General features: G+C 41.8%; 1 protein-coding gene across 1 annotated transcript; it reads left to right on the top strand.

Moving 5' to 3' along the window:
- The first annotated feature begins 277 nt into the window (after positions 1-277).
- On the top strand, positions 278-13,689 carry gfra3 (GDNF family receptor alpha 3). Its single transcript, XM_085936624.1, has 8 exons — positions 278-332; positions 8,866-9,132; positions 9,757-9,849; positions 9,923-10,292; positions 10,637-10,746; positions 11,309-11,443; positions 12,040-12,173; positions 13,489-13,689. The coding sequence occupies exons 1-8, from the start codon at positions 278-280 to the stop codon at positions 13,687-13,689; spliced, it is 1,365 nt and encodes a 454-aa protein (XP_085792750.1).
- Positions 13,690-14,523: the final 834 nt, after the last annotated feature.

Here is a 14,523-nt window from a genome sequence, read left to right as displayed (position 1 = left end):
ATCAATTCAAGTGTGGACATAAGGGACGGAGATGGAGCAGCAAAGACCGCGAGAACTTGTGCGCCGCCACTAGTAGCGCGCACGGTCGCTACTCGCTCGGTTGCGTCCGCGGTGTTGCTGCTGTTGGCCAACTTTTGTGCATCTCTTACCTGGCCGGGGAGAGTGCGCGTGCAAAGCGCATCCTCATCGTCATCTTCCTCATAGGACGGGAGCCTTGCATGTGGAAGCTCAGTGAGCAGCAGCCAGTTGACGGTCCCCCCCTATTAAAAAGTGTCCGATGTCCGCGCACAGGATGATGTTCATTGGACTCCTGCTTCAGGTCTTCTCCCACGGTAAGCACCTTCAGCTTTTGGACACATTTGAGAGATTCACATCTCTGGTAAATATTTGCCTTGCACTATGTGCGATGTTACTGTATTTAAATGGATTATACTATATCCATCTAATTGCAAATAAGTTAAGTCACGAATCGATACGTCAATTTAAAACAGAGACAAGCGCGCAGTCATTGTTTTGTTTAAAGCCATTAATAAAGTTTCAGATGGTGAAAGTGAGACATCTCTGTCGGATCTATCTATCTATCTATCTATCTATCTATCTATCTATCTATCTATCTATCTATCTATCTATCTATCTATCTATCTATCTATCTATCTATCTATCTATCTATCTATCTATCTATCTATCTATCTATCTAGAAATGAATGTTATATTTTTTTCACAAAGACACATTATGCAATCAATATCTGTTTTGAATCTGGCAACATGTTAAAAAAAATCATTTGAAGTGCATTAGAAAATGTGGCGACTGCAGAGTTAATATTAAAATTGCAATACTGTACATTGTAAGTGCTTTTCTGACAAGAGAGTAATTAAGAACTGCTGCTCTCTGCATTCTTGTGAATGCATCATGTAAATGCGGTTGGTGAAAAATGCTTTTAAGGGGGTTGGGTGGGGGGGTGGGTGGTTAAAAGAGAAGCATTTGTCAAGAGTAAAATTGACTGTCTCACACATGCAAACACAATTGGTCAGAAAAAAATAAAGCCTATTTAATCAGATCTAGCCTAGCTATTTATCTGTATTACAGCTACCACGTGCGCTACCATAGCAGCCCAGGTTGGAGTGGAGCCTTTTCACCTGACAAAATGATCCCATTAAGCCCATTTGCAATTCATTTCCAAGGCGGCGTAGTGTACATGTGGATGACATCATGTTGCCACTCTTTCTTCTTTCTTTGGACATGTTCCAAAAGGGAATGATGATTGGGGCGGGGGGCGAAGTGGGAGGGGGCAGCACGTATTGATTGGACTGTGCCACATCATGGAGACATCTCACTTATCTGGTATTCCCCTTTAAGAGGGGGCTTTTCTTCCCATTAGCTCATGTGTAAATCAGTGACATGGTACATAACATGTGCATTAGATGGCAATTGCGGAGAGCATTTCATCTGATGTCAGAAATTGCAGGAGTTGCCACTTAATGGCAGTAAAATAAGAGACTGCTTTATGACACGTCATCAATGAGGCACTTGGCTTGATTAAATTGGAAAAATACACTGAGATGAAATGTAATTAAAAAAACTGACTGCAATTTTTGGGGGGGAGTTGAAGTAAATTAGGATGATACTCTCCTGTGGCACCATTGCTGAATGATCAAATCAATGAAATTGTGGCAGATGAAAAGTAGGCCTCCAGTGGAGCATAAATGCTTGTTGATCTGCAAAATCCATACAAAAAAATGATGTTATTTTGCTTTATGGTTCTTCGTTGCTCAAGGCGAGCAGACTCATTAACTTGATGAGGTTGTGTGTGTGTGTATGTGTGTTGTCCTCAGGCTGTGCATCCACATACAATCTGATGATCCACATATACATCTCATAACGGGACTTTATTGACCAGGTACAACTTGATGGACATGATGTTTCTTTTTATCACTTTTTGGCTAATGTTGCGTCAAGCCGCTAATAAAATTAGCCAGAAATAATGTTTAAAACACATGCAACATTTTGTAGAACGTTCATTCTGTGCGTTACCGAATTGAGCCAACAGAAAATTGGATTGATATTATGTTTGAAATTGAGAATTTTTCCGCTAATAGTCTTATGGTTAATGTAATTTAATCTTGTTTTAATAAATACATTTGTTGGAGTGCAAAATGTCACATAGAGGCTCTTTTGCACAATATTTAACTGTGATCTCTTTCGACGTAAATCCAAATTGTCAGCGACAGACTTTCACACCTACCTTAAAAAGAAATCACCTGATTTAAAATTTCCTCTATAGGTATTAGAGAAAAACAGTGGAAGAGAAGGAGCTGTGAAATCCCATTTCATGCAGTGTTATTTTTAGATTTGAATACATTTGGCCGTGTACAACTCTGTCACCTTAACAATGGCAGCGTGGCGCTTTAGAGGAAGCCTTTCCCAAAATGTCTGTCATTGCTGACAAGCCACAGAGCCACGGGCGAAAGCTCGCCAAAGTTGTCATTAAAGTGTCTATTCAAGATCGGAGGAGGAGGATTGCACCTGTCTGTACACAGCAGATGCAGCTTTTGCTTTCTACCCTATGGAAACGCCGTTCCAATTTCAGCATTGTGGCGAGGCTGGAGTCTGGGCAGCGAGGAAATCTCAAAAGAGCTCTCCCGCTGTGTAATGCGAGCATGATTTCTTTTAGCCACATTGAAAAGATGTTTTTTTTTTATTTGAAAGGATGCAAATGGCAGGCAAATCAATTGGAAGCCAGTCATTGGCAAATGACATTAAAGCTGACAATGACCCCTGCACTGTAAAGCCCCTGTGGATTATTCACATGACCTGAAGCGTGAGATGGACTGTGGCTATTTCGGTTCTTCGTTTTAGTGGATGTTGATTGCGGTCTAACAATTCCCCAGAGCTCATTTCAGTCTGTGTAGTCATATATACTGCTCAAGTCGTTTTATTTTTTGGAGGATTTAACACGAGACTTTTTTTTATCTTTCTGACAAGGCCGCCCACTGTTGTCGCTGTATTCTTCTTGTCTCTTTCCAAAGTGCGTGCCCGCAACTCGGTTGTGTTTTGGCCGACTGCGCACAAAGATTGAACTGGCTACACGCCCACTGGACATCACCAAGATGAGGGGAAAATAAAAGAATGGCTCATCATTTCAGTCGTCTGATGTCGTAAAAAGATCATTTGGATTATAATGCTTCTAGCGAGAAAACTAAATTGCCAAAGGCAACTTTATGGATGACGAGGGCTATTTAAATGAAACGCAAAGTACACCCGTAAGAATAAATTTGAGAATTTTACTTTACTTCCAACTATAGTTACCAAATAAGCTAACAGTTAGCCTTCTCTAGGTTCATTATATTTCTATTCCTACAAAAGTCAATTCTACAGATTGAACAACTCACAATGGTTCCGATCCATCTGACAACAGAAAGACTTTTGTGGCCCAAAGTTTCACACAATGATGCAAAATCTCCGTCACCGCCAAGAAACCACATGGCACGTCACAGTTTGTCGCTGTGAAGGAGCCTGAAATATTGACAAAGCCGCAAGAGAAAACACACACGAGTGCCTGATGTGACACCTGAGGCTGATGATGTGGCGCCGCATTTCGGGGTTCATCAAAACAAGACTTTGGTCTATGTAGTGCTCTTATGGGGCAATTGTTGATTCTGAGTGGTCTGCCGTCGCTGCTTTCCAAGCGGCTCTACTCTCCTCCACTCTGTTCATCGCATCTCTGCTGGAGCTGTCTCTGTGGGCTATGTGCATGAAAACTGATTAGAGCAGGTGCAACTGCGTTCTACCCGCTCGCTCAGAAATACAATTTTCTTTGCATGCAAAAAATGGAGGACTAAATAGCAAGTAATTTCTCCATCAGAGATACAGACGGCAGGGGAAAAAAAAAAAAAAAGATGTCTGCAGACCGCGGAGCCCTCTCAATTCTGTTGTTGTGCCACGGCCACCATCATCTTATGTGGATGATGAAACTAAAATATATGATTGGAACATCTGTTAGTAAATATGCGCTGCTAGTGAGAAACCAAAATAATTCTTTCTCATCAGAAAATAGTTGGAAGGATGGATAGTATGATGCATTGTGATAAAGGTGAACGTCTAGTGACGTTAACACAAGTTAAAACAAATCTTCAACATATTTATTTTAGTGTTTTGGCTCCACCTTAGTTTTTATGTCTTCAGCAATAATTTGAAGGCATGGCTGAGTCCAACAACGGTGGACCAAAGCTCTGTTGCAGCATCGTGTTTAGTACTTCCCTTCCCTCCAGCGGAGACGCATTAATCATTAAAATTTTATACCCACATTTACGCCAATGGAGGGGATTCAAAATAGACCTGGGATGATGACAAGCAAAAAAAAGATTTCGTCTCAACGACTGAAAAGTTTTTACTGGTCTATTTAAACCGGGATTTTACAAGATTATTATCTGTATGAGAACCTTTTAAAGATGAAAAAATCTTGCAAAATTTACTAGAGCAGTATTGTGTTGATGTACCTTTATAATGCCTTGGAATAGGCTGAGATGGGATACGGGAAGGCTATTTCAAATATTCATATTTGATGTTTGGTAGAGGAAAAGCCTTGCACCTAAAGAAAATAGAAACTGAAATGTGGAGACATTAGGACACTCATGCAAATTAACATGAAGATGAGACTAAGTGGCCTCGCTGGCAGGATTTATGGGGTCATGGTGTCTCACTGGTTGGAGGTGTGAAGATGGGGTGGGCGGCAGCAATGATGGCCCACCGCATGGGGTCAGTGGCTGAAAGACAAAAGTGGACACGATAGCTGACGGATGGCGATCACAAGATTGGACCCCCTCCAGATGAGATTGCTTGTTCCTGGCAGGCGGGTCAATTCTAGTATCTATGACTTTGACCTAATTGTCTCCAAAATCAATTTGGCCACAATGTCCTTCTCTCAGGTGTTATGTTAGAGGGCAGTCAGGCAATCCACAGCATTAAGAACCTCATTACATCCTCCTCTGTACACTGGGCTCACGCTGGGTCTTTGTTCTGTCAAGGCTGACGGCTCAAAACATCAGAGAAAGCCTACAAAGGCAGCCTGGCTGATAGACATTTTTTTTTTTTTCCAGTAAGGCCAATTCTAATACATTTTCAATTATATAGCGCTTACAATACCCAAATACATTATATTAGATATTCAGAATAGCAATCTTTCTCCTCAGTTTTATAACTTTGAACTTTGTTTCAAAAGTTCTTTTGTCGTGAGACACAGTAAGTACAGAATACATGAATGTATTTATATACAAGTAGAACATGACTCAGGTAAAAAGTCCTTCTTCAAATATTTACTGATTAAAAATAATGGTATATTCAGTGGGCCTTTCTCAGCACAGCACAGCAGCACTACACAATATCAACGGCTTGCTGTGCTTCACTAAATGCAGTGCGAAAAGACCTTTATAGTGAGAAAGGTAAGTCCCGACTTACTAAATACAGTCCCTTGCCTTAGAAAAGGCCAAACAGGTTTGCTCGTAATAATATGACTTTGTTCTCTTAAGATGACTTTCAGTTCACATAATTTCAGCGTTGTCATGTACAACCACTCAATCTAACAAGATGCAATTATCCGAGTGTAATACTCTCGACTGATTGACAACCTCACTATCATAATTAACATTAAATTGCATTTGTACTTTGCAGTGCTGTAGGACTGCACTGAATCATAATGAGTGCTGTTTGGTATTAAAGTGAAAATGTAGACTCACTTGAAAATGACAGAGAAAATAAGATGAGCCTTTATGATAAAAAACACAATTTTATATTCAGCTTGTGTGAGGATGCCCAAGGCAGTCAGTGCAGTCTTCGTGGCAAAGCGTATGTTTAATTTAAAAAGATGTTGGAGGACAATGGAGCTGATTGGTGGAGAAAGTGGGAAGAAAGGGCTGCATCAGCAAGGACCAAGAGCAGCCTTAATTATGGCTGATTAACCAACTGTGTCCTTCTTAAGGAAACAACTCTGTCCAGGGGCGAGTTCAGTGCACACAAGCCCAAACACACAATTAATTCATTCATTAATTCACTCGCGACTCTTAACACAAAGTGAAAAGTCTTCACACACATTCCAAAAAGTGATGGTGCCATGTTTTAATCCTTAATACCTTGGGGAATAAATACATTTTAATTGTTGGCATGACATGGGAGTCAGTAATACGGTGATTGCAGAGAACTTGGACGTCTACTAGACCTATCCGCCATCTGCTCAGGCCATTTTTTTTTTTTTTACAGGATATGTCTTTTAATTTACTGTGTTGAACGACATCCAAAAGACACTTTTGGCAAGAAATTGGTCATAGCACATTGTACCCTGCTTTCCAGTGTGGCCTCTTTGCTTTGCAGGTCAATCACTGTTCTTACATTAACATTCCATTAAGTGTACAGTAATGTGAGTACTTAGTTTTAATTTCTATGTTGGTCCATGAAGCCATGTGTCTCATTTGCTCAAACTACTGGAGCTCTGACATGTATTTATTATGGATGGGCTTGCTTTTATTATTCACTTCATTATATTTAGATTTTACACCTTATTATTGTTATATATTTTTTATTTTATTAAATAATGTAAGTATTAGAAGCAAATAGTGCCTCTGCACACCCTTTCATTGATCAACCTGCCCATAAGTTTAGATACACTAGAAGAGCAATGATATATTTATTTTTTTCCTTTTGGGGGTCACGTGGGCCAAGGATATCTCAGGGGGCCACAAAACTTTTTTTTTTTTTTTTTTTTACAAACCTCCCAAATAATGTTGAAAAATGCTGATGAAGATTCATTACGTTTCCTGCGGGGAACTGGTGGAAATATGGAAGAAGAAAAAAAACATACACAAAAGTTCATTATCTGGCCTTGCACCTGCGCATCCAAGGATATTTCAAGGGGAGATGAACTATTTTTGGGGAGAGTGTGGGAGTTTGCTCAACAAGCACCTCTAACCACACAGCATCATTTAAAACAATGATCACGATGCCTCGTGAAGAATATCTCAATTTTTGACGGGTAAGACGAATACATCTCAAAGGCACCTTGTGCAGTTGTGTCCAGTGAGTGCCTTTCATCCATCCCTCCCCTCTTCACTAGTGTGACTTCCACACAGGAATTTCTTTCCGTCACACTCCCCGTCTCCCAGCAGACTTCCCACTCCTTCTCCACACTCTCATCTCCAATTACTGGCCGGCATCGTGGATGGTCGGCCATCCATCCCACGGCTCTGAATGGCGAGAAGATGAATTGGCCACAGCCAATCACTTCCCAGCGAATGTTGGCGTGTGGCCTCCCATGAATGCTGTGAACCCTCATCATCTTTTCCGGCACACTCCGTATTAATCACTCCAGTGAGAAATCAATAGAGTGTATTATGGCGCACATATCACCATAATTCATCCTCAGTTCTTCAAAGACACACTGTTGCCTCCAGACTTATATCTTTAGTTAATCAATGAGCACAACTTAGTACTACTTTATATGTATCGGATACACTGTGTGTTTTTATAGATTTAACACAGATGCTCCGTACACGTAATGATCTAGGGATCCAACCGTTTCGATAAGATAAGCGTTGCTTTTTATGAGCCTATGATGGTTTTGCCGCCTTGGCCCGCGGAGTCACGGCAGGAGCCGTGGCAGGTTTCCTGCAGCGGCAATAAAGCCTCGCCTCTGTTTATGATATATTTCATGCGTGAGTGAGACGTGGACCTCATGTGGCGTCTGAGATTACCAAATACGCGGCAGCAGAATGCGATGGCAGCTGCGCTTTGCCCCGCCAGTCGTCAGGAGCTTAATCAAAGTGTGTGACCAATCTTAACACAATGCTGTGTATTTGAGTGTGTGCGCGTGTAATCTATATGTTAATGTAAGTGAGCCTGCACGCGCCTGCGGACAAACACCCCAAGCCACACTTCTGTTAATAATAGATCTTTCTTTGCAGTTTATTTAAAAATAAGCTTTGGTTTCATTCAATTTATATCCGGATCCCGTTTAATGCAGGGTTTTCCAAACTCATCCAAATGACTAAACAGTAAAGCATTTGACTGCTCTGCTCATTTCAGGAAGATTTGATTTTTTTTTTTAAGCTGTGAAATTTATGATCAAACCCGTCTGAGATTGATATCAGTGATGTAAAACAATTCTCTAGGTGTTGGTTAGTTTTTAGTTAATTCTCTACTCATTCCCAGATGCACTTGGGCAAATATTTTGGAAATACTTTTGAAGGTTGTCGAACTGCAAACGGAAAGATTGGGCATGCAGCATCTGAGAGTTGGCTGTGTAACAACATCCTGTTTGACGCAGGCCAATGTTTCTAGCGCGTGAATACGATGCTATTCGGCAAGTGACACACAAATAGGTATCTAATATGCACTCTAGGGAGTGACACGAGGAAGGCCTCTGAAGTCGAAGCGGAGGTGGAAAAGAAAAAAACAGCTTGAGATTGGAGGATATGTCGTGCGAGATATGTGTTTGAAACCTGATAAAAATTTGCTCAAGTGTCAAAAGTGTTACGGCTAACACCTCCGTGTTTAAGACAACGCTTCGATATTAGCTGACTTGTTCTTTGGAAATGTTCCAGAAGCTCAGATGGCCCCCCGAATGTCAATCAATCCAATGAGCCCACCCACTGCAGCGTTTTATGACCATATTGTGAATGAAGAACACTTGTGGGCTTTCAATTTAATCTTCCTTGCGGTTATTATAATGAGTAGTTCTCCGGTGTGTCCACGGAGCACCATTCATTTGATCTGTTGTCTTAATCACAATCTATTTAGCCCAACGACAAACAGCGGGATAATAAACCTGGCAGCTCAGAGTCTTTCGCAAAGACAACGTATCACCGTGTCTCCATCAGGTAGCACGCCGGTGTCGGCGTCCTTAGACTGTCTGCTGGCCGAGCAGGGCTGCATCCAGGAGCAGTCCTGCAATGTCCTTTACCGCGTTTTGGAATACTGCTCGGCTGAGGAGGCGGTGTCGCCGCTAGGCCCGGATGCCCGCACCGAATGCCTGGAGGCTCAAAACTCCTTGCAGCGCTATCGCCCCCTACAAGTGTGCAAATGTCAGCGTGGATCTCGAAGGGAGGAACACTGCCTCAGGGTCTACTGGACTGTGAGGTTTGGAGGTGGGATTTAAGATTTGCCATCTGTGTGCGTGTGTTTCATGCTTACTTACACTCACTGACCATGACATTAAAAATTCTGCCTTTACAAAGTCAAGCGAGCAAAGATTAAGTGCATACTTTCATGGATACCTTAGATCACAGGTGTCAAACTCAAGGCCCAGGGGCCAGTACGGCCCGCCACATCATTTTATGTGGCCCGCAAAGACAAATTGGGCATCAAATTCGTGTCATTACTAGAATTGCAAATTGTCTTCAATTTTAATATCTTATTTTTATTAATATTTGACCAGTTTTTACTCGTCTGATTTGAAAATGAGTTATTTGTCAGTTTGTTGTGTAGATTTTACTGTATATAATACGAGGTACTCATACATTTATTTGGGTTGACAGTCATAATGGCCCTCCGAAAGAAACTATGACTACAATGCGGCCCGCAAAAAAAATTTGTTTGACACCCCTGCCTTAGATGTTCATTGAGTTCAAATATGCCACGTGGCCCCAAACAAAAATATTACAAAACGTACACTGTAAATGAACTATTATTATTTTGTTCAAAAAAAACAAAACACTTTTAAGTGCAAGTCTTATGTGCAACCAACTAAAAGACTTCACTTCTGTTTTTAGCATATGATGAGTATGAAGTGTCCCCGTATGAAGAACTAGAGTTCAGCCTGGTGAGAAACATTGAGATGTCACACATGGCCTCCATCATGGCAGGTACGGACACAAACAGAAGAATGCATTCAGATTTTTTTTTACTTGTAGTGACAACTCTTCTATGGCCCACCAGCTTCTTCCATATCTGTAGACGGTCACAATCAGTGTCTCAAGGCAGCCCAGGACTGCGGCCTGTTTGAGAAATGCGGCTCACTGCGCTCCGAGTACGTAGTGGCGTGCACCAAGCGAGCGACGGCCTCTGACAACAGTTGCAACCGTCAGAAATGTCACAGAGCCCTGCGGCGCTTCCTGGAGCGCGTCCCGGAGGAGTACAGCTTCGCCCTGCTCTTCTGCCCTTGCTCCGATACCCTGTGCGGGGAACGCCGCAGGAAAACCATCGTTCCATCTTGTTCCTACGAGGAGAACACCAAGGGGGAGGATCGAGGGGGGAAGCCCAATTGCCTCAGTCTGCAGAACTACTGCTCCAGGGACGAGTTGTGTAGGTGAGAAAGATTGCATGTTCATGATAGAGCTAAGGAGCTGAATATTACTGTAAGTCAATCGGTGCAAAGAAGAAAGAGGAACTGGATATGTTTTCTAGAACATGCTACCCATGGGGCTGCGGTGTTTGCTTTTCATTTTTAATGGGCAGCAGCAATAGTCATTTTCAGGTCGGAATGCAAAAATTCCGTTATTTTACACGATAACGGCAATGTTGGATTGAGCATCTTACTCCATATCTGATGGGATACTTTATGATCATCTGCAACCAAAGCAGAGCATGATACCACCCCCAAGGCATGCAACTTTAAAATTCACAAATTGTGTTTTTGCGCGTGTGCGCCAGATCCCGCTTTGCTGATTTTCAACACAACTGTCAGCCAGCTCCTCTCTCTGCATCTGGCTGCATGCGAGAAAGCAGAGCTATGTGCCTCAAGGCCTACGCCGGACTCATAGGTGAGTGAGTCAATGAAAGCGGAGAGAAAGTTGGGAGATGGAATCGTTTTGCGGGAAAAGCAGAATGCAACGTGGAGGATTATTACAATTCATCAGCAGGTGTCTTGCAGTGATATTTGGCTTTTATAATCAGTTTTTTTTTTTCCTCCCAGAAAATGTCTCTTTACTAGTTTTGCAAATTGTTATTGCTTTTAGATTTGCTGGATTGTTTGTCTGCAATAATTGTCTTTCAACATTTTGGCAAAATGTCCTCATAGGAAGAAAAGTCATAAAATAGCATCTACTTTATGCAACAACAACAAAAAAATACAAAGATTTGGCATTTCCAGCACTTTTGTTGCTGCTGCTTTGGGATTCCTGACAGAAATATATCCCATTTGTATTTCTACTGGCAACACATCAAAATGTCTTCCTTTCCCATTTTTCCTCCACTGTATCTTTCAAAATATTTTTGGATCCTATTGCATGAGTGCGAATATCATCGCTCATCTGCTTCAGCAGAGGCACGGAAGATTAATCATATCATTGCAAACTTAAAACTGATGTTTGCTGTCTTTTGCAGGCACCATTATGACTCCCAACTATGTGAGCAACAGCAGTACAGAAGTGTCCCAGTGGTGTACGTGTGACGGCAGCGGCAACGAATGGCAGGGCTGTCAGCGCATCCTGCACATGTTCAAAAACAACATTTGTCTGCGTAAGTATCATTTGGTGGACTCAAAAACGCACTTTCTGGCTATACTATCATCGGCTCCAATGCAATATAAATCAAATCATAACAAAGGTGTTTTGTTTTTTCTCTAACAATACGGCCTTAACAAGGTCATGACAACTTCCGAAAAAAACATTATTATTTTTTTTATTTCACTGCTAAGCACCTTAATCCTTTTTGTAAGAGTCGCTCGCGCTAATGCATAAATACAGTACAATTACGAAATGTTGTTAATAAAAAAACTTTTATGTTGCTAATCTACCTTTGTCATTTTATTGTAGCTTGGCTTGCTACGTTTCTCCTTCAGCACGGCTGCACTGATCGCCAGCCAATCACAGACATGATCTATTATTTAGTTATTATCATTAGTGCATTGAAAGTTGTTCATAGAAAAAAAGTAAGGTTTCTTGTGAATAAGAAAAGCAGAAAAAGTTCAATGCCTCAGTTGAATCATGGCTTTATAACCCTCACAGCGCAATCATCACATATTCAAATATAGGACAAAGTAGAGAAGTCAGAAGGATTTTGGTGGTGATGAATAATGAAGCATGCAAAGACACCCCCTGCTGACTCTGCCTCAGGTGCTGCTATCAGCTCCATGGGAATTTCCGTGGCACCCCCCACTGAGACCAGTCCTGTTCCAGCTCCCGAGCCTTCCCCAAGGGTCCGCGACGAGAAGGTTCACGCCGGCAACTCTCTGCCGGAATTTACCACCGTAAGTCAGCCCTCTCGCTCCCTCACTGCATGAATGTTTAACCCACACTGCAAGCTCAATGGAAGAGTGTAACTAAAACTAAAACACTACTGCAACAGTGATTTGGGGCCTCTCTAACCCACTCTTGCCCCTTTGTGGTCACAGCTTAGCTGAAAGATGTCTGCCACGTCTCAACATTTAATATTCATGTATGCACACCGCTCCACTGTATATTCTCTTTCTTTTGCCATAATCCTCCCACTGCTGCAAAACCCCGTCACAGGTGGGCTGCATTCAACATTCATACACCTCGTTTATTTAATAATAAAACCCTTTTGAGTTTTATTTTTATTTGGATTTGACGTCGGTGAGCTGAACGTGTGCGATCTCGTGTTAGAGCATGTCCAGAGTGACTGACGATAGTTTGTTAGGGTCAGTACGGCGCAATGACGGCCATATGTGCTAAGCATATGACTCTTTGCATGCATCAATTCACTTAATTAATCATTAGTGGGGGGGGGGGGAGTGCACATCGTCACTTTTGGGCTTCAAGAAGGCATCTTGACATAGGTCGACAGCTGGGTGAGTGACTCTCCATGGTGACAGCTGTTTCCTGCTCACATCACAGAGCAGCAAATGTGTTTACAGTGTACACATTATCGGCTTCATCCGCTACAGCTGCAAATAGAACCTTTTAAGTGGAGTGGCTACTGAGACCGCCATTTCCATGCATTTTCTACTTTTGATATTGGCAATTTGATGATTTGATACTGATCCTTTTAGTTCTGTTCTTAAATTGGGGACTTAAAATATATGTATGTGGAATGGACTTGGTCCAAATCAAATCATCTCTTTTGTTGAGTTTTTTGTTTTTTTGTGATGTGCCAAGTCAATAATTTGAAACTACAGCGTGCGTAAATGTTTTATTTGCTGCAGCCAACAATGCCTTACCTAACGTCAAACAATTGAAGTGAGATATCAACCTGTTGTTGTTCCACCTCGGCAACATCCAGAGATAGAAAAAATTATATTTCGAGCTTGTTCACTCATCCATTCCATTTTTATGATTGCAGTCTCAGTATTGCCGGGGGGGTGGGGGATTTCGTTACATTTACTATAAATGTTCATTTGGGCTCAAGGATGAGCTGATTGTTTTCTGCTGTCAAGGTCGATGTGACGGCACAATGCGCCTTTCTGCCATTACTTGTAGATTCCTTTTACGGCAGGGAATTCATCAAAATTGGATGTTAACTGGTTAATAGGAGTTTATTATTTTAGTGTTGAAAAGGATAAACTCATCCAAACCTATTCTAATTTGAATTATTTCCATTTTCAGATTGAGACCAGTGAGGAAGTGGTGCAAGAGCAGGTTAAGAGTGAGGAATTTAACATCATCCCGCCATATTCTGAGAAAGACTCCAACACTGAGTCAAGGGCCACAGAGAGGCAGCGAGGAGCTGCCAATTCAGTGGTGCCCGTCTTTCCGCTCTTGTTGCTGTCTCTACTCATCCTGGACTGGGACTGTGGGAGCATCTAAAATGTGTATCTTCTTCTCATTTTTCTGTCATTTCCAAATTCAAAACCCATGCCAACATCCTGAGAGAAGTTGCCAAAATGAACTGCAAAGGCTTTCATTGAAAAAGAGAAAATTCCTGTTCCTTTTAAGAGTTAAAAGATATCAGTAGTGCAGCAGGATCTGTGTCTTAGCTTCAGAGCAGATAGTGCATGGCTGAACTGAGAAGTGCTGCTTGGGCAAACAGTCCATCCAGAGCCTGCTTTGCACTCAAAGGTACATCCCCCTCTTTTAACAAGAAGCACATTGCCAAAGGCCACACTCAATGTACGTGCTCTCCAAGACAAAATTGCAGAAGCAGCCTGCTCTAGCGCATCCAGGGCAGCCGCATTTGTTTATCCGCTCCCCCCGTCGGCTCTTCCTCTTCACACGATGCTTTATCGATCACTTTATCAGTCAATCGGAACTCTGCTTAAAACCTAAACTTGGGACTGACTTGACTGAAAACAAATCACCGGTAACTCAACCGGTACTAAAAATTAACCTCGCTTTTGCACTGCCGTTTGATTAAATGTAAATATTGCGGTGTTGTTTTTTTTCATCATATGCTGCAGCGATGATTAGGCTTTTTTTTCAACATTCCCATTTTTGAACACATTCATTCCAGCAGGCTACTTTACATTGACGATAAATACATTTCTCCTTAGAGAATATTACAAATATTCTGTCATTTTCACCATCTTAAAAGATTGAAAGCTTATTTTTCGGACTAAAAGGTGCAGCGTTTATTAAGACGCACCGGGTTATAAGGTGTGTTACTGCACATTGAGTAAAGCAAACCAATGAGTCAAACTTTAT

The sequence above is a fragment of the Syngnathus leptorhynchus genome, chromosome 17, assembly GCF_054491065.1.
Source record: "Syngnathus leptorhynchus isolate UIUO chromosome 17, UIUO_Slep, whole genome shotgun sequence".
Lineage (NCBI taxonomy): Eukaryota > Metazoa > Chordata > Actinopteri > Syngnathiformes > Syngnathidae > Syngnathus > Syngnathus leptorhynchus.
The sequence above is the reverse complement of the archived record's forward strand: the minus strand, read 5'-3'. Positions and strand labels throughout refer to the sequence as shown.

Coding starts and splice junctions, on each gene's coding strand:
- gfra3 (XM_085936624.1), top strand. CDS start 278: ATGTCCGCGCACAGGATGATGTTCATTGGACTCCTGCTTCAGGTCTTC. Junction 333..8,865: donor GCTTCAGGTCTTCTCCCACG/GTAAGCACCTTC, acceptor TGTCTCCATCAG/GTAGCACGCCGGTGTCGGCG. Junction 12,174..13,488: donor CTCTGCCGGAATTTACCACC/GTAAGTCAGCCC, acceptor TTCCATTTTCAG/ATTGAGACCAGTGAGGAAGT.